Genomic DNA, 21,226 nt, shown 5'->3' with positions numbered 1-21,226 from the left:
GAGGTAGCCAACATCATGTTAGCTTAGCATGAATAGAAACAGAGGAAAACGGGCTACACCTGGGCTTTGTTTATGCGAAGTTTGACATTTTTTCTTATTTTCACACAAATCCCACGTGTGAAGCAGCCAGCGGCATTTTAGCTTAGCATAAAGATGGAAAAGAGAGGGACAATGGGCTACAGCCACATTCTGTTTGTGCTAAACTCGGCATTTTTTTCTTATTTTCATGCAGACTTCACATCCCCACATGTGTGTGTGTGTGTGAAGTAGCAAACACTATGTTAGCTTAGCATAAAGACTAGCAATGTTGCTCCCAACATCTTGTGTTTGAACATGTTGTGCAGGTTAACTTAGTTTAGCATCGAGACAGGAAACCGAGGCAAATTGGCTACAGTCGGGGTCTGGTTATGCTAAGCTAAGCTAACTAGCAGCATACAGTGAACTCATAGCTAACACACCTACACGAGAGTGGTTTTGATCCTCTGGGCTAACTCAGCAGGAAAGCAAATGAAATAATTTCTCTAAATGTTGAACAATTTCATTAAAAAAAGAGTAATCTAACTGTGCGTGTCCTTGCATTTATAAAGATTATCTCTTGTCTTTTAAAAAAAACAAAGCTTTTCTTATCGGGAATCTGCTTGGTGTAAAGAGTCCATTCACGTTTTTGGATGTGCGATGATGGGATGGAAACACTCTACGGCAAAAAGAGATGCTGGTTCACAGTGTTTACTGTGGCATTCACACACAAAAGTCAAAACGCAGACGGGCAATGTCAGCGGCAATATTTGGCAATGTGATAAACGAACAGGTTTTTTTTTTTTTTTCTGCTGAAAAGTTCAAGTTTCTATGTTTGAATCTACGTCTCTTTGACGCTCGACGTTGACATTGCCCGTCTCAAATCTCCCACAGTCGCGTGAATCCGCTGAGATCCCTGTACTTCTCTGTGAAGCAGCACTGGAAATGAAAAGTAAAATAAAAAACCTGCCAGCATTTCAGTAGTAAACAGCGGAGTAGTGTTTTTTTTTTCTTTTTCAGAACTTAAAACGTAACAATCGATAAGAAAAACAACCATGTAATGATGAAAAAAACTAATGTGGTGACGGACAGCCATTTTGTAGCTTAAAAGAAAGGCTTTAGGAAATAACAAAATGGCCGCAACTGTTCCCACAAATGGGTCAACCATAGTGTGGGGGCCCTGCTGTGGCTAAAATTACGCATTTGTTTGTGGTATTTGTTTCCTTACCCAGTGCAAATAACCTGAATTATATTTAATTATATTATATAGACACAGTCCGTCGGCCGCAGCGACAGGTGAACTCAGTGTAAAGCGTCCAGTGGAGAAGTGATGGCGGTGGACCCTCGGTGGGCCGTCTTTCGCTCAAGTGTCGGTCCCTAAATGCAGCCCAAGGTGCGTTCAGTTCCTGATCTGTCTGCTGCAGAGGATGTGCATGCCAGAGGGATGCATTGTGGGTAAAGTGCTGGGGTGGTGGTCCCTTGGATTTTTTTTTTTTTCTCCTTAAATTAACATTTTCAACACGTCCCTGCTTCTCTACACGTCTGTCTTTCCTTCACAAATATCCAACTTGGTCATTTTTTTCCCTCCCTCTTACTTTCAGTTCCTCCATCGCTTCGCTTTCCTCAACTTGTCTTCTGCCCTTTTTTTTTGTTCCTTCATCCTTCACATCCCCCTCGACTCCCTCTTGCTGCGGTAGACGTTTGCATTGCGTAGTTTTGCGTCGACGCCCCTTAAATGAGTCTGACCAGATTGTTGGTGAGCGGTGGGAAACAAAAATGGAAAGAAAAACGGCTACAGTCGTTCCGCAAAGGTTCCGCTTCACTGGTCGGCGCATGCAGGGACAAGGGGGCAAAGGGAGGCGGAGCTACAGTGGCCAAGTCTGACAGTAGTTGCATATGTAGATATGTCCGTCTGCGAGTTAATCCACTCCACATAAGAATCCATCAGAATCCTGTCGACTGAATCCTGGGTTCTGCCGGACTTCCTTCTTTTCCTGTTCACAGGAGGAAAAGAAAAACTGATTTAATTTGTAATAACATAGAAAGATTAAATTAAATTAAAAATATTCAGTCCTCGCTCACCATCGCCTGAGCCACGATCCAGAGATGGCGTCCTGGAGACGGTTGCCGAGTGACACTGTTGGTCCCCTGATTCCTGATTGACAGACGGCTCGGTGAGGGTTTTCAAGAGCTTGTGATGAGCCTTCTCTATTTCCTGTTGAGAGATTTTCATCAAAGATAATAATGGAAGGTGTAAAAAAGGTGGTTTTAATTTGCTGCTCCAGAGGAACACTTGGTTAAGAAGATCACTTTTTTTTGCTTGTTATTCAAAATCTCTCCATGAAAACCTTTTCAGAAAATCAGGATAGTATTGTTTCCTTAAGTTTTTCTCAAAGAAATACAATTTCTTGACGAATATTTTTGAACAAACTGAAAGTGCATTCACACCAGACATGGAACAGATTTGTTTCAGTATCACAAAAATAAAAGTAAAGTAAAAACTAGGGTCAAGTACCAAACTCAGTACTTTTAATGGTACTGAACAAGTGCCGTAAGTCAACTGTTGTGTATTTATTATAACATTTGACGCTGGTATGCAGCGGTTACTTTTTACCGCTGTACTGTTTTTGTGCGACAACAAAAGTGCAGATTTATTATGGTTCAAATATGCAAATAAACCCAATCTTCTCCATTCCATTGGGACGTGAGTTTAGTCTATATTTGAACGTCAGCTGCAGGAAAAACTGATAACAGAAAAGTAAATTATAGTTGATCAGTTATTAGTAGGTTTGGTTAAAAGACATATAATCACTCCACCTTCAGCTGACGCAACTTGCTCATCAACCCCTCAATCGTGTGGAAAATCTCGTCCACGTTCTTGATCATGTGACTCTGGTTCCCAGTCAGAAATCGACCTGTTTCTTCTTCTTCCTGCTCCAGTTGCTTAGCCTCCGATCGGTCGCGCTCCGGTGGACCACAGACCGGCGACGTCGCTCCCTCCACAGGCCGAGGGGAGTTAGCGGCGGTGGGCGCGGGTGGAACGCTGAGGTCATCGGTGACGCTTTCACCCTGCTCTGTCGGCATCACCAAGTAGAACATGTTGCCTGAAGACCACACAGATGAGGCGGTGAGTGACGTTGAGAGGCTACATTAACATCAATCACACATTATAGCGTTCAATATCTGTCGTCTTGTTATTGATGAGAGAATGTGAAACTGGACGGGATTTGTCTGCATTACCCTGCGTAGTGGCCCCGCCTCTCGGCTTGGACGACTGGTCGGAGGGGAGGGTGACATCATCAGTGATGCCGTCAGGGACAGAAGAAGAAGAAGGAGGAGGAGGAGGAGGAGTAGGACCCGCAACCACAGCTATGTAAAGACGACAGACATGTGAGGAGGAAAAGTGTGTGGAAGAGGAATGAGAAGAGTGTATGAGTGAGGGAGAAGTTGAAAAAAGAGCCAGTGGAGAGTGTGTTGTGTTGTGGAAGGAAAGCGGAAAAAAAACAAAGAGAGAGGATACAGTGAGTAAGAAAAAATAAATTAAAAACGATTCAAAGTGTGCAGAAAAAAACATGCAAAGGAAAGCAACCATGAGAAACACCCAGATGTTAACACCTTTAACTTCAACGAATGTCAGGCGCGACGGTGTGAAGAGCAAAATCCTGACCCGTTACCTTTCCTCACGACCTGAACGATGGGCTGCTTGCGGTGCGGGGGCGGAGCCTCTTCTGGTGCCTCCTCTGCCTCCAAGACGTCGGCGCCGTCGCAGCCGAGGACCGTCTCCGAAGACCCGGGTCGCTGTCTCTCGCCCTCGTTGGCCGTCTCGTTGGTGGGCGTGTCGTCCGAGTCGTGGCTCCAACCGTCGTCTTCCAGGTCTCGCAGTATGAGCCGCCGCAGCGTTTCCACTGTAGCGTAGCGCCGAAAAAACAATGACGAATACTGGATTCAGGAATTCCTATAGCTAAAATGTTCATATTCACCATCTATATAAACACACCTGAGCAAAAAGTACTTGAGTGTTTTTAAATCAGATTGAAATTGTAAAAATATGTAAATACATCAAAGTTTGCTTGGAAAAAGTGTCCATTTAGTGACTCTTGCGCAATTATTTGTTTATTTCAACAATATGCGATAAAAAATTGATCATAACTTTGTCTTAAGAAGACGAAAAAATACATTTGTAAAGCATGAAGCTATGACACAAACACACCCCAGGATGTCCATATTAGGCGTTGTGTATTATTCCCTCCCGCGGCAACTGATCTGTGCCGTGTGAGCGCTAAGCTTAAATATCGTATTGAATCATCTCTGTGTTAAACAGGACGTTCTGACCAGTCACCGGGCAGTTCAGAGAGCGCTGTGGCCCTCCTTCACTGCACCTCCTAAAAGCACAATCTGAAAGACGCGATTTCTCTTTTGCAAACATCTACTGCCAATTTCAATCCAAAATCTGGTCAAACATCCTAAACTTTGTAAAAAAGTGACATTCTCTGCTCACCGTCCTGCAAAGCAGCCTCTGCTACACACGCTGCCGGCCTTTCTCCGCAGATGAAGGCTCCCGATTGGTCCATGGAGGCGTCGTCGGAGAGCCCCACGTCGTTGTTGGAGGAATGAGTCTCCATGGAATGTGAGTGCTCCGTCATTGAGCTCTCTGGAGGATTTAATACAGTTTGGAGAGGGTGGTAAGTAACTGAGCTTTACTCTCTTACGCAAACATGTACGAGGAAAAACGGTTACGGCGGTTATTACCTGCGTAGGCGTTGCTGCCCGCTGAGACTGGCGATGCACTGCGTATACTGGGGGAACTACACACACACACACACACACACTTTAATCAATGTCTCTCAAGATGAAAATAATAAATAACTAAACGTATGACAAGGCCTTCATTTATTAATCACTCGTGAAAGATTTAGATGTACTCACGGTATTGGTATGGATCCATGATTGATCAGAGGTGACGAGCCATCCGCAGACGAGACAGTCTTTTCGAGTAATTCCTTCCACCTGGAAGAGAAAGAGCCACACGATGTATGAAGCAATCGCGCGGCAACGCACAAATAAAAAAGCCCCGAGGTGAAAAGCAGGTGGCGCTCACGTGTTTTTCTCTGACGCCGTCCCAGCCACCAGCTCATAGATCTGCCTCTCTGCGGTGCTGATGATGTACAGGGCTTTGTTGTCTGAGGAGACATTTGATTTGATCAGGCACAAGAGTGGAGAAAAAGAGTCGAAGGGATCATTTAGTGCCGGTGTCAGCCAAGACACAAGAAAGAACCTTGAGGACCCTTTAACGAGCCATTAGAATGTCAATTTTCTAACTTGAACCCTATGTTTTGAAACCACACACGACCCTGCACCAAAGTCCATTGAGAAAACCAGCGTGTTTAGCGAGGAAAAAGTGGTTAGCCTATACTACAACTTGCAATGCTTCTACTGGCTGGCAGTCATGTTCTCAGTTGTCTGTACCTGTGGCTACCGAGCGGACCAGCAGCGAGTCCAACTTCACCACCGGGCTGAAGGAGGTCTTGCTGTCCCCGCCTCCTCCCCCGCCTCCTCCCAGCCAGCGGGATGGATACCGCAGCTGCAGCCGGTCGTCGGGGCCTCTCTGAAGGAGGACGAGGCAGTCGGACAGCAGCAGCGCTTGGATCTCTGGAGGAGGCAAAGCGAGGTGAGTGACTGAGGGACCCGGGAACTGACGCTAAAGACGACTGTGTGCGCGTCCAACACGTGCGGGTACAGACCTATCTGTTTATCTTTGCTCACTTTCCAGGTGAGAGGACCTTCATGGATCAGTCTCTTTGAGTTCAGGTCCAAACTCTGAGAGAAAGATCAGTACAAAATGTCACAATTGGCATCTTTCGTTACATTTAGAACAAGAAAAAACAAACAAACAAGAATTAGTCCATTACCTTGAATTGAGGGGCCGCATCCAGCCTGCGCTGATATTGGCTGAGGCGCTGCCGCTGTTCCGTTTCCCCGACGACCTCGTTGACAACCTGCAGTATCCCTCGGCAACAAGTCTGGGCGCGCTGCAGCGAGGGAAGGTCCGACGAAGCCGCTGAAGGGGAGTCAGAAATGTGTCTCACAAAACGCGCGGCGCAGAAATTGAAAGAAATGGAAAAAGGAACCGACGGTGGAACTTTGAAGGGCGGCGATTCTCACCTTCTGTGTGTTTGATGATGTTGTCCAGCAGCAGAGGATATTTCGTGAGTCTCTGCATCTCCGACACCAGCATGTCTTTGAGCTGCAGCCTGCGACAGTGTCGACTCGACTCACACTCCTGAATAAAAAAAACCCCAGAAATCAAGCGGGTTAAAAACGCGTTTGGAGCATGTGACCTTGAAAACCCTGGATTTAAAGATTCCATTAACGCACTGGAACCACGCGGAGGTCAGAGGTCAGATTCAGTGACCTTAACAACAGATTGCTGGACCTTCAGAGCAACACATAGAGAGCTACGTGACTCTATGACTTCTCTGCTTTTTACATTCATATTGTTTCATACATGATTTCAACGTGACAATACGGCCTTAGTGTGGTACACTTTTATCATATCGCGATCAAAGATAGACGGGGGAAATAGATGGTGGTGCAAAGAGAGTCCAGCGTGTGCGTACCTGGATGACCTGGGTGAAGCGAGAGTCTTTGCGCTTCTTGTTCTTGATGAGCTCCAGAGCCTGAGACTGCTGACTGCACAGCTGGGACGCCTGCTCCTGAAACTCTTCTCCGGCGGCGCCTTCAAACTACAAACGCACACCCATCGAACACCTGAGGCTTTAACAAGGCGGCGCACAGCAGACATGGGGAGAAGGAAGTGGGAGGCAGAGGAATCGAAATCCAACTCACCCTGGCCAACATGACGTCCCCGATGTCCTGAACGACGGCAGTTTCTCTTCGCTTCTTCATCGCCTCGCACAGACTTGCTGCAGAAACATGCACACGGATGCAACGCGAGGGTGACGTTTCTGCCTATTTATTCATTACATGCCTCACAAAAGACTTTCAAAGGTCCAGTGTGTAAGATTGTGTCCATGCAAGCACACTTAACAACTCAATCCTACATGCTATAAAACCTTTAAAACCAAACTCCAATCAAGTCACTGCGGCAGAGAATAAAGGCTAAAATACATATTGACACAGCGGCGCTGCAGCCGAGTTTACGCTCAACAGTTATGACCTTTGCTTATTATTATTTACCTAGCAACACACAGGCCTGAATACACACGGACTCCAAGTACAAGTCAATTGGTCGAGCAAAACAAACAAGAGAGAGAAGCAAGAAAAAGAAAAGCAGAAACAATCTCACAACAGAGACGTTTAGTTCTGTAACTGATGAAATGAGACGGCGGACTGACCGTGGAGCTCGTAGACCTGCGGCAGGTTCGGAAAGATGCACGCCAGCTCATCGGAGTTCAGGACCGACCTCATCTTCTGGAAGAAGACCTGGTCAAGGACGCGCAAGGTCCTCAGGTGGGACACTTCCGTGGTGAAGAGCTCTGGAGAAACGAGACGGGAATAAACAGCGCGTCATCGACGGTGATACACTCACGCTACAGTTCCTACTCCTAGTCTTACATACCGTATATAACGGCCTGTCTGTCCACTTCTCTGGGGCTGAGCGTGGCCAGGAGCTGAGGAGACACCGTGTCCTGCCAGTTCTGCGCGTCACACACCTCCTCTTCTAGCGCCGCGGCGTCCGGCAGCAGGGCCAGCGGAGAGTCCACGCTCCTGCGCCGTCACACACACGAGAACAGCATGAGCTTAAACGCACACGGGGCGACTGAGTACGCAAGAGCAACGTCCCTAACGGAGATGCTTTCAAGCTTCAACGCGAGCGCTCTGCACGTGGGATCTCCACTTCCTGTCAGACAATTGTTTTTATCATCGATCGTCACCCATCTACGGGGCAGCGTGGAGACTCACCTGCGTCGAGACCGCGGGGTGTATGGGGGTGTAGGGTTCTCTAGAGACCTGAGTTTGAGAGACAGTGGAGAGAGAGATGGCATGAGATGAAAACCTACACGTTCAGATGTGTTTTATGGGATGTCAATCTTTTCCTACGGGGTGGGGGGGAGCACTTTAAGCATCCTTACTTTTCCCTGATCTTAAAAGGAAAGTTAGTTTGATTGTGTTGTGACAAACAGTCTGAGACATAGACATTTATCCTGCTGGGTGAAAACATGCTCAAATCTACGCCTAAAAAAAATAATATTTGCTCTTTTTCTTGCCATTTGACAGCATTTTCCAGCTGGAAATTTGGCATTTGTTAACGACTCACTCTCCTGCACCAAAGTCCATAGAGAAAATCAGCGATTTTAGCTCACGGGGACACAGGAGCTGCTGGTCTACTGCGGTCCTGTTTGGTCTGTTTACGTCCCGTGTGTAAATCGCAAAACAAAGGATTTTAAACCACAAAGTGAAAGGACAGTACATTTTGACTTGCTGATGGAGGCAGCAGTGGGGTAACTACGCCTGTGTGCTGTGTTGTTAAATTGCCGATTTTCTCCATGGACTTTGGTGCAGGGATTTTAGCCTAGTGGCTAATATGAGTTTTTCCTTGTAGCCATGTTTTCTTGCGAGGGTGTCTCATGCTCTCAAGCTGAAATATCCTTTTCAGGGTCGCATGTAGGTCAGTGAATCTTTACCGCGCAGAGCTGCTGGACGCCGACGACGAAGCGCTGTGCTGCAGCGGCCTGAGACCCGGCCCCTCCCTCTCGTCCCCGCAGTCCTCCATGTCCACGTCGCTGCGCGAGCGGGGCACGGACTCCGTTCCCGAGGCGGCGCCCCGCCGGCGCCCCTCCCCCTGCGCCTTCAGCGACTCGCTGCGTGCCAGACGCACCGAGACCGTCGGGCTGCTGCAGGGAACAAAAAAAACACAAACACAAAAAAAACAGCATTTTATCTCTGTGAAGTCAGTTTCAAGTTGGTTACATCGCATATTGACCCTTAAAGATCCAGCAGCGGGTTCTTTCTTCTGCTTCTCCGGGCAAACCCACATCCAGGTGATAACGCCCTACCTCTCCATGCTGTCTTCTCCCAGGCTGCTGGTGGAGAGCCTCTGAGGGTCGGCAGCGTCGTCTCCCTCCTCTCCCGTCTCCGTGTGATTCTCAAACTGCTGAATGATGTTCCTCACACTGCCGGGACGGACTGCACGCACACACACACACACACGAGAGGTGAAAACGTTAGTTTGATCCGAAAAAACAAACAAACGTCTAAAGTCGGTAAAGAGTAAGAAAGCAAAACAAAGAAAAGAAAAAAAAGAAAAGAATGTACCTTCGTTGGGTGACAACGGGACATGGAATGCTATGAAAACCAAAATGAACCACAAAAAAAGAAATGAAATCAGAACAATGGCAACTCGATGGGAAGTCCATAAATCAATAAATGACAATTAAAGGGCAAACAGAGGACAAAAACTAACCAGTGTTAATGTGAGCGTGTGTGTTGTGTTCCACTGTGTGATAATAACTAGGGCTGCGGCTATTTTTATAGTCCATTATTTTCTCCATTGATTCAGTTTTAATGACTGACATATTCCAAAAAATCATTGATCTTGTTTCAATTATTAAAAACCGTTTAAATTGACGATTAATGATCAAATTACTATTGCAGCCCTACATATGAGCATTAGCTTTTCAGCATTTGGTCAAGTAGGTCAAGATAATTATTAACAGAGGGCTTTTTTTCTTCATCTCCTTTCTACGTGTGTGTGTGTGTGTGTGTATTTACTGGACTGTGATGTGCTCCGGGGTTTGCCGATGTATTTCAAGATGGGATTTCTCTTCTTATCCTCTCCATCTTTCTCTTTCTTGGTGCCAGTCAGCTGCAGAGAGAAGAATCGTACAGTTAGTTTATGCCACAATCAATGTTGACACCTTATTATAGGGGGATTCATTTGGGAATAAGAGAAGCGACTCTTCTATTTACAATATCATGTAATCATGTAAATGTAAATCAAACCTTTAATTGAATAAATTGTTGAATTATAGACAAAGAAGAGTCTGTAAAGCTTAAGTTGTATGTGTTTTTGATCATTCAAAGCTAGTGACGCATTATTTTAGGGTTTATATTGAAGAATTCAATTCAATTCAATTCAATTCAAAAAACTTTATTGATCCCAAGAGCGTGTCATTCTCTGTCAATGACAAAAAAAAACAACTACACACAACAGCTGTGAAACAAACAGCAACACAAAACATCTCGAGAGTTAATTAGCATAAAGAAAATAGATTTTTTTTTTCCTCTGTCGCTCTTACCTTTTTTGTCTTTAAGAAAGCGAGCCACTTCTCCTTCTCTGTGCTCAGACCGGGGAAAACCTTGGAGTCTCTTAGTTTGATGCCAGAGTGACGCAGGTAGAGGAGGACCGCCGATGCCAGAGGAGAACTGTGGGGGAGGAGACAGAGAGAGAGAGGAGAGATGGAACAAACATGATGGTCAGTGTCACGGAGGGATGAGGCGATAAGGAGAAGGAAGAGTGAACAAAAGAAAAGATGCAAATAATAGGTAAGGTATAGGAATGAAAATGAAATAGAGAGAACATTTTACCTTCGGTCTTCTTCGTGCTTTGATCTGGACAGAAAGGGAGACACAAAAACAAACAGCTTTTAACTCCCACAAATAGCAGGTGCACTCTCTCTATCTCAAAGATCGAGAGTAGTGTCACAGTCACGTGGCGGGAATCGGCGCGCGGGTGTCAGCGGCAGGTGGTTTTCTGGGTTTGCGGCTTCAGCGGCGACCTTTGTTATGGCGAGCCCGGCTGAGCTCCGTCTGTCACTTTGTAATTACAGTTTTATTGGCCCGCTGTTGCTAAGCAAACCCGACCGAACGTGTTCATAATCAGAGCGACGCGCTGGGCAACACTCGTGTAAATAATATTTAAACGGCGGATTAAGACAAAGAAAAAAACTTCTGTGTCTTGAAGTCCTTTAGATGGAAAAGATGCAGTTAGTGTGTGAACGGAATTTCTTGTAAGATAACGATTAATGCAACGGTCACATCTGAGAAAAGCCACTTTCCCACTGGGTTTAGAAATTCCAACAACACCCACTACTGTCTGGGTTTATGTCTGCAGCGGAATCAAATTAATAATCTGGGACTTCGACGACAGATTTAGCAGTGATTAATCTATAACTTAACTATTTAACCCTGCTATTTTTATCTTATTAGTAATCGTATCGTGATGTGCCCTGCACTCACAGTATCTCCCAGAGGGCGGTGACCTGTTTGTCCACCACCTGTCTCTCCTTCACCGGGTCTCCGTCCAGGTGCTGCAGGTCTCCTTCTCCGAACAACGAGCCCAGACCCATCATCTGCTTGCTCCTGCGAGACACAGAAAAACTCCACAGGTTTAAATGAGCCTCTGAAGAAGATGATGAACTTATAATGAAGTTAACGTCTCTCGCTGCTGCTCTAAACACAGACAGTGTACCTGTAGTCCTGTATCTGGTCCTGGATGTCCGGTAGGACCTGCTGCTGCAGCTCAGACAGGGGTCCTCTGATGTCCTCCTGGACGTGTAATCGACTCTCTGATGGGAGGACAGACGGTGGACATTGAGTGGACACACGGGACAATAAACAGGCAAGTCTGTCGTAAACATAGCCGTTCGATTTTCTTACCGATATCTGCGAGATAATCCTCTCGTACTTTGATTTTCAGGGGCTGTGAGAAAAGGAAAGGAAATTGCATTCTATTTGAAAAAGGTCAGATACTGATGTTGATTGTTCAGCCCTACTTTCAATGGATAAGTGAAAAGACAGAAAATAAAAGTACAATTATGAAAAATTCATGTCGGCACTTACAGCGTCTGGGTCCAGAAAATGGGAGCAGATCTGCGGTGCAAGAGCTCGGGCGTCTTTCGAACTGGAGCCCAGATACGCCTCCACAGACAAGTAAAACAGCTGCAACAGACACAAACACCCGCGCGTGGTTTGGGTTAGCGGCGCCTCCATGAAGCGACATCACTGACGAAGAGATCTTGTCGTTTTTCCCATGTGTCATCAGAAAACAGGCCGTCGAGCAAAACTATCAGACCTGACTGAGGGAGCGTTTGTGTGTATACAGCTGCAGAGGGGGGCGGGGGCAAGAAGCGTCTACCCCATCAAACTGCAGCACAACAGGGTTTTTGAGCGATAGAATCCACATGCGGAACTCTGCAGTCGTCTCGCTTTACTAGCGCCATTGCGCACTTATTTGACGGCGGTTTGAATTTTAAAGTTACGCACTACAGCTTTAACGTTGTCAACTTGTTCTTCTTCAAAGAAAAAGACTTTATTTATTGACTTTTCATATGTGGACAAACACGCATTGATGTTTTTTGTTCACTGGACAAACTTGAACTATTCTTGATTAAGCGGTTTGAGTGTTTTTTTCAATAATTCAAATAAGTTTCTTGATTTTACAGCTTCTAAAATGTGAATATTTCCCAGTTTCTTTCCTCCATAAAAGAAAGAAATGATAAAAAAAATCTTTTAATAATTTTAGTTTGTGGACAAAACAAGATATTTGAGAACATCATAATATCCAGCTTTGGTAAATAATGATCAATATTTTTCAACATTTCCTGACAAACAAGTACTCGACAGATTAATCAATTGTCTAAATAATCGTTGGTTGCGGCTCTAACAGCAAGTGCTGCATCAAGTTCAGTAAAATATTATTTCACATTAGTTCAAACCAAAGTCACAATATAACCGGGACTGACCAGAGGGTTGGGGTCCAGGAGTTGAGTGAAGATGTATCTCATGAAAACCGTCATGTGCGCTGGTCGCGATTTCAACAACTCGATGTCCTGGAATGGCCCGTCCATCTGAACGTGCAACAGAAGCAAAAAGTAAAGTAAAATAAAGAAAAAAGTACAACGAAGAAAGTGTAAAACGGAGTGAATGTGCTTTAAATGTCCGTCTCACTTCATTGAATGCGTAGCCGTCATCTTCATATTCCTCCTCGGGGCCGATGATCTGGGCTTTGCCGCCCTTTGAACACAAACATGTATTTTTATTTTTTTTTTTGTATTAAAACACGCTGCTCGACACAGAACGACTAAAAGACGCGATTAAGAACGAAAGGTCGTGGTGATAAAGCATCAGCACGTGATAAAGTGAGCCATTACGGTAGCCCTCAGGACTTCCGCCACAATTCACAGACAAGATTCACCAGCGCGTCACACATTTGTGATGTCAGCTTCTCAGTACGGCAATTCCTAAACGGTTGAATAACTGCCAGATATCGTAAGTGAAAGTTATCTTGGGGAACAAAGGAGCAGAGGCACCATCGCGGCCATAAAATCAAAATAAATCCTGAATATCATGATGGTCATAAAACCAGAATGGTCAGAACATTGAGTAGAGTCAGAGATTTCAGAGATTTCAGAGTCCAGACAAACTCTTGAGCAAGTGAATTCAAAGGCGTGTGTGTGTGTGTGTGTGTGTCCGTCTCACCGAATCAGAGAGGGTGTGTGTGTCGGAGCTCTGCCGTCGGTGAAGGGGGGTCCTGAAGGAAGATGAGGGGGAGGAGTGGGGACTCTCAAAGGCCTGGGGAGGAGGGGGAAGGAGAAAGGGAGGGAGGTAGGCAGGGAGGACGAGGAGGGGACGGGATGAGTGGGACCATCGCATCACACAAACGCGCGCAGAGCCAATCTCACCGGTTCATGAAAAAGCCAAGGGCGAGCGTCTTACCTCGATGTCGCCTTCGCCCGAGTCCACCGACAGTCGACCTGACGGAAAAAAACAGGAAGATTTGAACAAACTGATACGACGTACACAAAAAATGGGACTGAATTCAGAAAACGTTTCCGTGGCTGTACAACAAAGGTGTAATATTGATGTGGTACAAACCTTCCCCTGCTTTGACGTAGCTCGTGACAGACTCGGATCGTGTTCCCTCCTGAAGAAGCAGATTAAAAAAAATGTGTACAAATGTGAAAAGTGTTTTTTGCCTAAATATGACAGATTTGCTGGATTTTAAATCCAAAATAAAAGCCGTCATAAAATGTCCTGCCCTTGTGTTTGACGGCGGTGCTTTCAGGGTCTGCAACAGTGGTGCAGCAAATCATACTGGCTTAGTTGTATCTTGCTTTTATTCTTTGTATTTTCCTCTGGGGACAAAATTGATTTGGACGCATATTAAAAGATCTTTTGATATCAGGTCGTTTTGATGAAGAGTTTTCATTTGAAAAATGAATAGAATCGATACTGAGCTTCATTATTATTACTACAATGGGCATTTTTGAGTCTTGACTGGCATTCAGCAAAACCTGGGAGCCATTTTTTCCACAATCAGCAACAGCCAATCGGGTTGGACTCTTAACGAGCACATGGTCAACAAGCAGGTGAGCGACTTCCTGCAGTGGGAGAGAAGCAGCTTGTTGGAGTGTGAGTACCAAACCTTTCTGTCTGGTTTAAAGTTTCTTGCAATTCTGCTCAAATTAAACAAGAACAGGTGTATGTTTAAGTGAAAATACAAAGTTGTCCCTCCATGTAGTTCGAATTCTACGATCTAATCCTTGTGTAAATGTGGAAAATTGCTTTAGATTAAGGATAATCTCCATTTGTTTGACTGTATATGTTCCATGTTCAATGAAAAGCTTTCTTCCTTTGTGTCAAACTTCATCATAATGAATCACCTGAGACATTTATTCATCAATTTTTATCTGTTTAACTTTTGAACTTTATAATGTTTGTTTTTCCTCCAAAAACAAACCTGTATTTTTACTTTTATTCTTCTATTTAATATTTTTAAAATGTACTGGTCTATTTTACCAGATATTTGTCTTCTGGGTGTGTGGGTTTTTGTTTTTGTTTGTTTGTTTTTTTTGGCTAAACCCTGTACAGGTTTAATAATAACAAACTTTATTTGTATAGCACCTTTTCATGCAAGGATTGCAGCTCATAAAATTTAAAAAGCAAATAAAACCGTAAAATACAACACAGGGTGGAATAACATAGGAAAAGACTAGAGTCAAGAGGTTAAAACCCTCTTAAAATAAACTAAAAACACAACACAGGGTAGACTAAAAAGGAGCTTGTAGAAGGCTAGAGTAAAAAAATAAGTTTAAAGTCTTCTTTTAAAAGATATCTGATATCTAAGGGTAGTGTGTTCCAAAGTTTATATCTCACCTTCACTCGCACATTTTATTTTCCATCATGTGACTAATTTTATGGGTGGTTATTTTCTACTTTACTTGTACTAGAAAAGGATCTCCTCACCACATCTTGCTGAATCTTCACCCTGACTTGGCGCGCCCTCCTCTTGGCACTTTCAATCCGCTCCTCCAGCGACGGCGAAGGGTTCCTCAAGTGCTCCTCCATCAGGTCCTGTAAACCGGGGTCAGGTCTGGGTTATTAGCGGCAGATGTCAGCGAAAACATGACGTCAGGTAGGAGCAAGAGCAGGCGGCAGCCTGAGGCGAGTGTTCTTTCCTGGAACACCTCATTTGTGAACGCACGAGTGTGTTACCTGCAGTTCAGCTTCTTCCTGCTCCAGCATTTTCCTGAGTATCTGAGTGGCATGTTTTTGTACTTCTGGGTCCTGAAATGAAACGCATCATCAAATTAAAACGTGTAAAATGTGCTTTCTATATTTGAAATAAGCTCTTAAATGCTGATATTTAACTTGCCTGTAGTGGTTTGGGTCCTGTGATTCTTTGGGAAGAGTTGCTGCTCAGTCCAGAGGGCAGAGGTGGTGATGGAGGAGGCGGAGCCTCCCCACCAAGAGAGGTTCTTTGATTGGGTGTGAGGTCAGAAGGGAGGGGCTCTAAGGGCAAGGTAGCAGCTAGTGGGGGAGGTCCCTGTAGTGTCAGAGCTACGTACGGTCCAGCTATAGGTCAATGCAAAGAAGATGCCGAATTAAGAGTTTAGAAAAAGAAACTTAAAAAAAAAAATTATGAGAAATGTAAATGTAAAACTCACATTTGATCAGCTTTACCACCTCCTGATGGGACATGGAGGACACCAACAAGCCATTCACCTGAGACAAGAAGGGGGGAAATGTCGGTGAAGGAAGAAGTTTTACATTCAATCATATGACCGTAGTAAATAAATACCTTTATGATGCGGTCTCCTTCTTGGACTCCGGCCTTGACTGCTGCACCACCTGTGAAAATGAAACATTTATAGTTAAAATAAGATGCTTTAAAACAGTCCATAGCTGTAAAATGAGACTTGTATGTATTTTCCAACACTTTTCCTCTGGCTGAGTTTCTGTTATCACCTGGGAACAGTGCAAAATAAAGATGCCTATTTGAGTATTTATTCAATGGGTTAATTCTTAAAGCAACATCAAAACTGATGATTACAAAAATCCAAGACCATTTTGCATTTTAAATCCTTAAATGCCAATGGGTTTTTTTTGCCTAAAATGTATTTCCACAATTCTTAGCTTACAAAGCATGTAATATTTTTCACATACTAAATTAATATTTTTCATTGTGTAGTGTCACTACTTATCTGCAAGAAACACAGCATCAGTATCAGCTAGTGAATAGTTAATCATTTTTAATTTAGTCTGCCCCTTCATTGAGGAAAAATACATTTTCAATGAAAGGTTTTCACTTTTGGACACCCCTTCAAAACAAGGGGTTATCCTGTTAATTTATTTCTCATTGACCATTTATAAGGCAGCACTGCCACCTCCTGGATTACTTGGGATGTTACATGCATGCAAGCAGAGGAGAAGGAGTCTTATGAAAATGAATAGTAAAAATAAATGTGAGGTCAGGAATGTTTTGTGGGGAAAAAATACCTTCACTTTGTGTTTTAATTTGTACAATTTTGTCCTTAAGATTCTAAGTGTTAGTATTTTAGTATATACAGTAAAGAAAATTTGGAATTATAAACTTACAAAGACACTAAACCTTTGACAGTTATAGTTATAAGAGGACCTGATGGACACATTAGAGTTAACTTCGAAAATAACTACTTTATTTGTCATATTTATACCAAACTTATGCAAAAAATAGCATGATGACGGCGTAACAAATAAAAAACAGCTCTAGTGGGCACATGTCTCACCTGGTCGCACATTCTGCACCAGCTTGACTCTCTCTCCACACACTGTAAAGCCAAAACCGAGCTGGTCCTTCTGTACGACCACACATCTCTGCACGAGACCAGTACCTGTGTGAGGAAGACACATAAATATATAATGAGTGCTTCAGGAGGATATTAAATATGTTCATATCACTTTGATTCTGAAATCACAATTACCCGCGCTCTCTAAAGAGATGTCGGCCAGTGGCTCCCTCTGCTGGGTGGTCGAAGATTTGCGTTCCGAGTCCCCAATGGTTAGACTGCTGAGCCTGTGAGGGAGGTACGGGGGGAAAGGGGCTTTTACATGACGTTATAAAAAGACATGAAGCATCAGTAAAGGAGCAATGAACAGTGATCGGATCAGGGCCGGAAGAAAAAAGGAAAACTAACAAAGACCGCAACGATAGAGAAAAGAGTGACTCGGGAGGAAAAGATTCATTTGGTCAGGAAGATGAGTTAATAAGAGGCACCAAGAAAACAGTTGACGGACAAACTCACCAAGCAGCAAAGGGGCTGAAAGCGAAGCATGACAAGGAAGAGAGAACAGACAGGGGAGAAGGAAACAGAGAAAAAAAGACAGTATAATTTATAAGTGCACTTATCCTATAATATCCCAGTTAATGTTACAACAAGTATGAAGCAGTATTGATGCAAAACTATTCAAAAGAAAGTGGGAGTGAAGTTCACATGATCCAACGCCCTCTTCACTCTTACACATTGTAAACATTGACAAAAGCCACAAACTCTCCCAAGAATATATTTATTTAAGGGTGAATAGCACAGGAACACAATGTAAACAGTGAACTTGCAAACAGCATAGAACATGTTTCAAATGTGACAGTGTAATTAAACTATTCATATTGATTTAAGATGGCAACAAATCAAACAAGGCTGTCTCACCTCTGGGTTCCATTGTTAAATATTGGTGGAATATTGATTGATTTTAGCCTTTTGAATGTGAGGATTTGCCCTCAAGATATTTGGAATTTCTGACAAGACATTTTTTTTTAAATAGTTTATCCGACAATGAAAATGAAGGGATGTCAATTGAAATCAATTATGTATTTCAAACCAAAACTATCAAGTGGACAGAGTTTGAGTAAATGTAGTATTACTTTGTAAATCAGTTTTATGTTTGATCTTTTTTTCAGTATAGTCGCCAATATTGGCCCAATTAAAGATACAGTAGGCAGATTAGCCGTCAAATGCTAACAATTCGGCACAGAGACTCTTGGTCCTGAGCTCCATCGCGTCAGATGAGTTGGAACAGACGAAATTCATACCTGAAAGACAACCAAAGCTCCGCCCACATTTGATACCATTTAATTATCAGCCTATTATAGGTTGCTTTGCTAAGATATTATGGAGTTATTGATCAATTAAACAAACAAATATGTTGCCTACCCATGCTTTAATCGGATCAGCTATAACCCATGATGGGACTGATCCACATTTGTATAATTTTACAGCAGTAATGAATTGGCACGTGCCTCAAATCTTTGGCTAATTCATGCCATATGCAAAGCGGTACCACAATCTTTCCATGACATTAAACACCCAGACACGAGCTCTGACTGAAAAGCTGTCCTACCTGAACAGGTGGGCATTTTTCTTATTGACTTCCCTGCAGTCACATGACACACACACACAGACAGACAGACAGGCAGTGGGCATGTGCAAAAGAAGATAGAGAGATTGACAGCAGGCAAAACAGGAAAGACGTGATCAAGACAAAGAAGCATCAGACAAACAATCGCAGAGACGGTGTCAGGCCAATGTGGTGAACAGCAGTGACATAGAAATGAAGTACAGTTGGTGAAGTGTGTTTTAGCACATGCAAAGCTAAAACACAGCAGGTGAAGGAAGCCACACAGACTCAGAGATTCAGTTTTAAATGGAAACAGGGATGGGCCCATATGATACTAAGTACTGTTATCAGACCAATACTGGAAAAGATTGGATTGGATGGTATAGCCTGGTAATGTGTTAAATTGTGGGAGCAGTATATTTGTTATGGAGTAAATATAGCGATCACACAGGAGGAGCGTTATATGCATTTGAAACGTCTAGTTATGACATCAGAAGAAATGTGTGGTTGACGGCTTATGAATTTCAAAGAGGTAAAAATACTAATTCACTGATAGACAATGAAGATATGTGCACTGCATGGGTCCAGAAAAGTGATATCAAGCCATTCCTAATCTTGTTGTTGTTGTTATTTTGATACTCTATTCGATCAGTTTCTGGTTCCCTTCGCCATATAGGAAAAAAAAGCATTAAAATGAATTAATTTTGGTTTTTGGACAAGACATTTGAGAACATGATCATTTTGAGGTTTGGGATCGTCTTTCAACATTTTCTGACATCCAAACACATACTGATTAAGCGAGAAAATAGTAAATATTGTGAGATACTTTGCTTAAACTTGGTTCCAGGTCAGATTCTCAGGCTGCAGTTTTATCACCTCCCCGTAAAACAGCCTGTCTGACTTGTTTTTCTTTGACCAGACTGGGAAGTGAGATAAAGACGTCAAGTGGCTCAACTGAGAGCCCAACAATGTGGAACAAGTTGCTTAGATGTTTAACAGATACTTGTCTGGGTATAGGGGACCAGGAAGCTCATACCTGTCCAAGGTGGAGGTGGGTTGGCGTAGACTCATGTCTGTAGCCTTGTCTCACTCCTCTGCTTCCTGCTGTGGGGATCGGCACCGTCACTGCGCCTCTTTTATCACCATCCCCATCTCGTTCCTACTCGGGTCTCGGGTCCACACAATCGGGGCTCTCTGTTTGCGCTCTCTGATCAGATCTTCAAGATACGTGGAAGCTGGTCTGATCAAACAGCGTGCTCCTCATGTTCCCAGTCCAACACCAAGGTGTTTCCAGTGAGGTGTCAGTAGGATAACGAAGAAAAGTGCTGCTAAAACTAACATTCAAAATAGAAAAAAGTCCTCCATGTCCTCCTTTACCTGGTCACATTAGTGGTTTGACATAAATACTCCAGCACAGACTGTTAGTGATAGCCCAACTGGATGCAGTGGTTGAGCTGTAGTGGGGGGGAAATAAAGACAGTCTGCTTCCTCAAAGGTCATCAATCATGAATGAATGAATGGCTGATATGCCTCGATGTGCTCCAAAGCAAAACAAAACAATTATTTTAGTGTCTTAACGAATTGAGTATTTAGTGACAGCTTGCATAAAAAGAAACACAAACTAAGACATAAATGGCTCTTGTTTACATGTGTGGCTTTAACAGATGTGCCAACTAACCTAAGATTAGCTAAACTACCATGAAGACTCGTTTCAGTCATTTACCTTCACTATAGATCACGTCAACTTCTAAAGTCATCTTATCTACATTGCCGTGGCTAATAATTGCAAAAAAACCTGTACCTAAAGTTGATTTAAAATGTATTTCCTTGCCCTCCACTGTACCTGGCACACATATACATGCTAACACACTGTAAACAAATTTGCAGGTTACCCGGCTTTAGCTAGTTCGATCCCTGGGCTTAAAATAACGTGACATAATTACAAAAAATATAAAAGGTGCTTAGAGGTGTGATTTGCCTAATTAGCAGACTCAATAGATTATACCGACTACCTGAGGCGGCCTGTTATACAAAGCTAGCGTTAGCTTACGAATGTTATCATCCGCAGGCCGACGTGAAGCCGCGGCATCGCGCTGGTGCTCACGCCGTCTCGAAGAGCGTTTTATGCGGCCTTCAGCTGTACCGACGAGTTGGTCCTTCCTCGGAGCTAGCTAACTAGCAAGCTAAGTCTGCAAAAATTAAAGGCTTGAGCAATCTTTCAACTACATGCCAATAGTAGGGTGTTATGGTGGTAGATGTGATAGCAGTCCGGGTAAATTCCAGCTCGATAAATCCGATTTATGGTGCAAAAATCCAGGTATTAAAGCTACATGTTAGCCGGCTAGCTAAAGGCACTGCGGCTCCAGCAGAGCTCCACCTCAGATCTTCTTCTCCCCAAAACAAGTCACATAGGTCCGGTTTGGATTTGCGTTCTCTCTTTCCTGGTCGAGCAGAGGATCCGGAGTCAAGTCGCGTATTTAGCAGCATATATTTATTGCCCTTAACTACCGATTCTTGTGATTCACGATCTCTTCTGTGTTGTTATTCCTGCTGTCTTGACTGGCTGCTGATCCACCACCATGTCCTCAAAGATCAC

General features: G+C 43.7%; 1 protein-coding gene and 1 long non-coding RNA gene across 8 annotated transcripts in view; one reads left to right on the top strand and one right to left on the bottom strand.

Moving 5' to 3' along the window:
- LOC122766226 overlaps positions 1–12,368 on the top strand; it is a 23,580-nt gene extending 11,212 nt beyond the window's left edge. Inside the window, exons 4-9 of one of the 2 annotated variants that reach the window (XR_006360048.1) lie at positions 2,956–3,142; positions 3,265–3,405; positions 4,564–4,697; positions 10,323–10,521; positions 11,217–11,718; positions 11,820–12,368. This is a non-coding gene — a long non-coding RNA (uncharacterized LOC122766226). The remainder of the gene's footprint in view (positions 1–2,955; positions 3,143–3,264; positions 3,406–4,563; positions 4,698–10,322; positions 10,522–11,216; positions 11,719–11,819) is intronic. The other variant, XR_006360049.1, reaches the window with a different exon arrangement.
- arhgef11 (Rho guanine nucleotide exchange factor (GEF) 11) lies at positions 1,522–21,226 on the bottom strand. 6 transcript variants are annotated; one of them, XM_044020909.1, is made up of 42 exons: positions 19,667–21,226; positions 17,541–17,555; positions 17,220–17,311; positions 17,025–17,129; positions 16,058–16,107; positions 15,924–15,981; positions 15,632–15,831; positions 15,472–15,543; positions 15,223–15,330; positions 13,852–13,900; positions 13,693–13,730; positions 13,456–13,548; positions 12,925–12,990; positions 12,720–12,824; positions 11,818–11,916; positions 11,635–11,677; positions 11,447–11,543; positions 11,215–11,337; positions 10,564–10,587; positions 10,275–10,401; positions 9,748–9,841; positions 9,292–9,321; positions 9,033–9,162; positions 8,661–8,870; positions 7,939–7,986; positions 7,595–7,743; positions 7,371–7,511; positions 6,862–6,938; positions 6,633–6,758; positions 6,178–6,295; positions 5,925–6,073; positions 5,757–5,832; positions 5,482–5,664; positions 5,114–5,195; positions 4,942–5,022; positions 4,765–4,820; positions 4,514–4,666; positions 3,690–3,920; positions 3,256–3,384; positions 2,833–3,119; positions 2,098–2,230; positions 1,522–2,009 (listed from the first exon to the last, which is right to left on the bottom strand). In XM_044020909.1, the coding sequence occupies exons 1-42, from the start codon at positions 19,699–19,701 to the stop codon at positions 1,960–1,962; spliced, it is 4,332 nt and encodes a 1,443-aa protein (XP_043876844.1). In that variant the 5' UTR covers positions 19,702–21,226; the 3' UTR covers positions 1,522–1,959. The 6 variants fall into 6 exon arrangements, with proteins under 6 accessions (XP_043876844.1, XP_043876850.1, XP_043876847.1 ...); XM_044020915.1 differs by lacking the exon at positions 3,256–3,384; XM_044020912.1 differs by lacking the exon at positions 7,939–7,986.

This window comes from Solea senegalensis, linkage group LG3 (genome assembly GCF_019176455.1).
Source record: "Solea senegalensis isolate Sse05_10M linkage group LG3, IFAPA_SoseM_1, whole genome shotgun sequence".
NCBI classification, from domain to species: Eukaryota; Metazoa; Chordata; class Actinopteri; order Pleuronectiformes; family Soleidae; genus Solea; species Solea senegalensis.
This window is presented reverse-complemented; position numbering and strand designations above follow the sequence as displayed.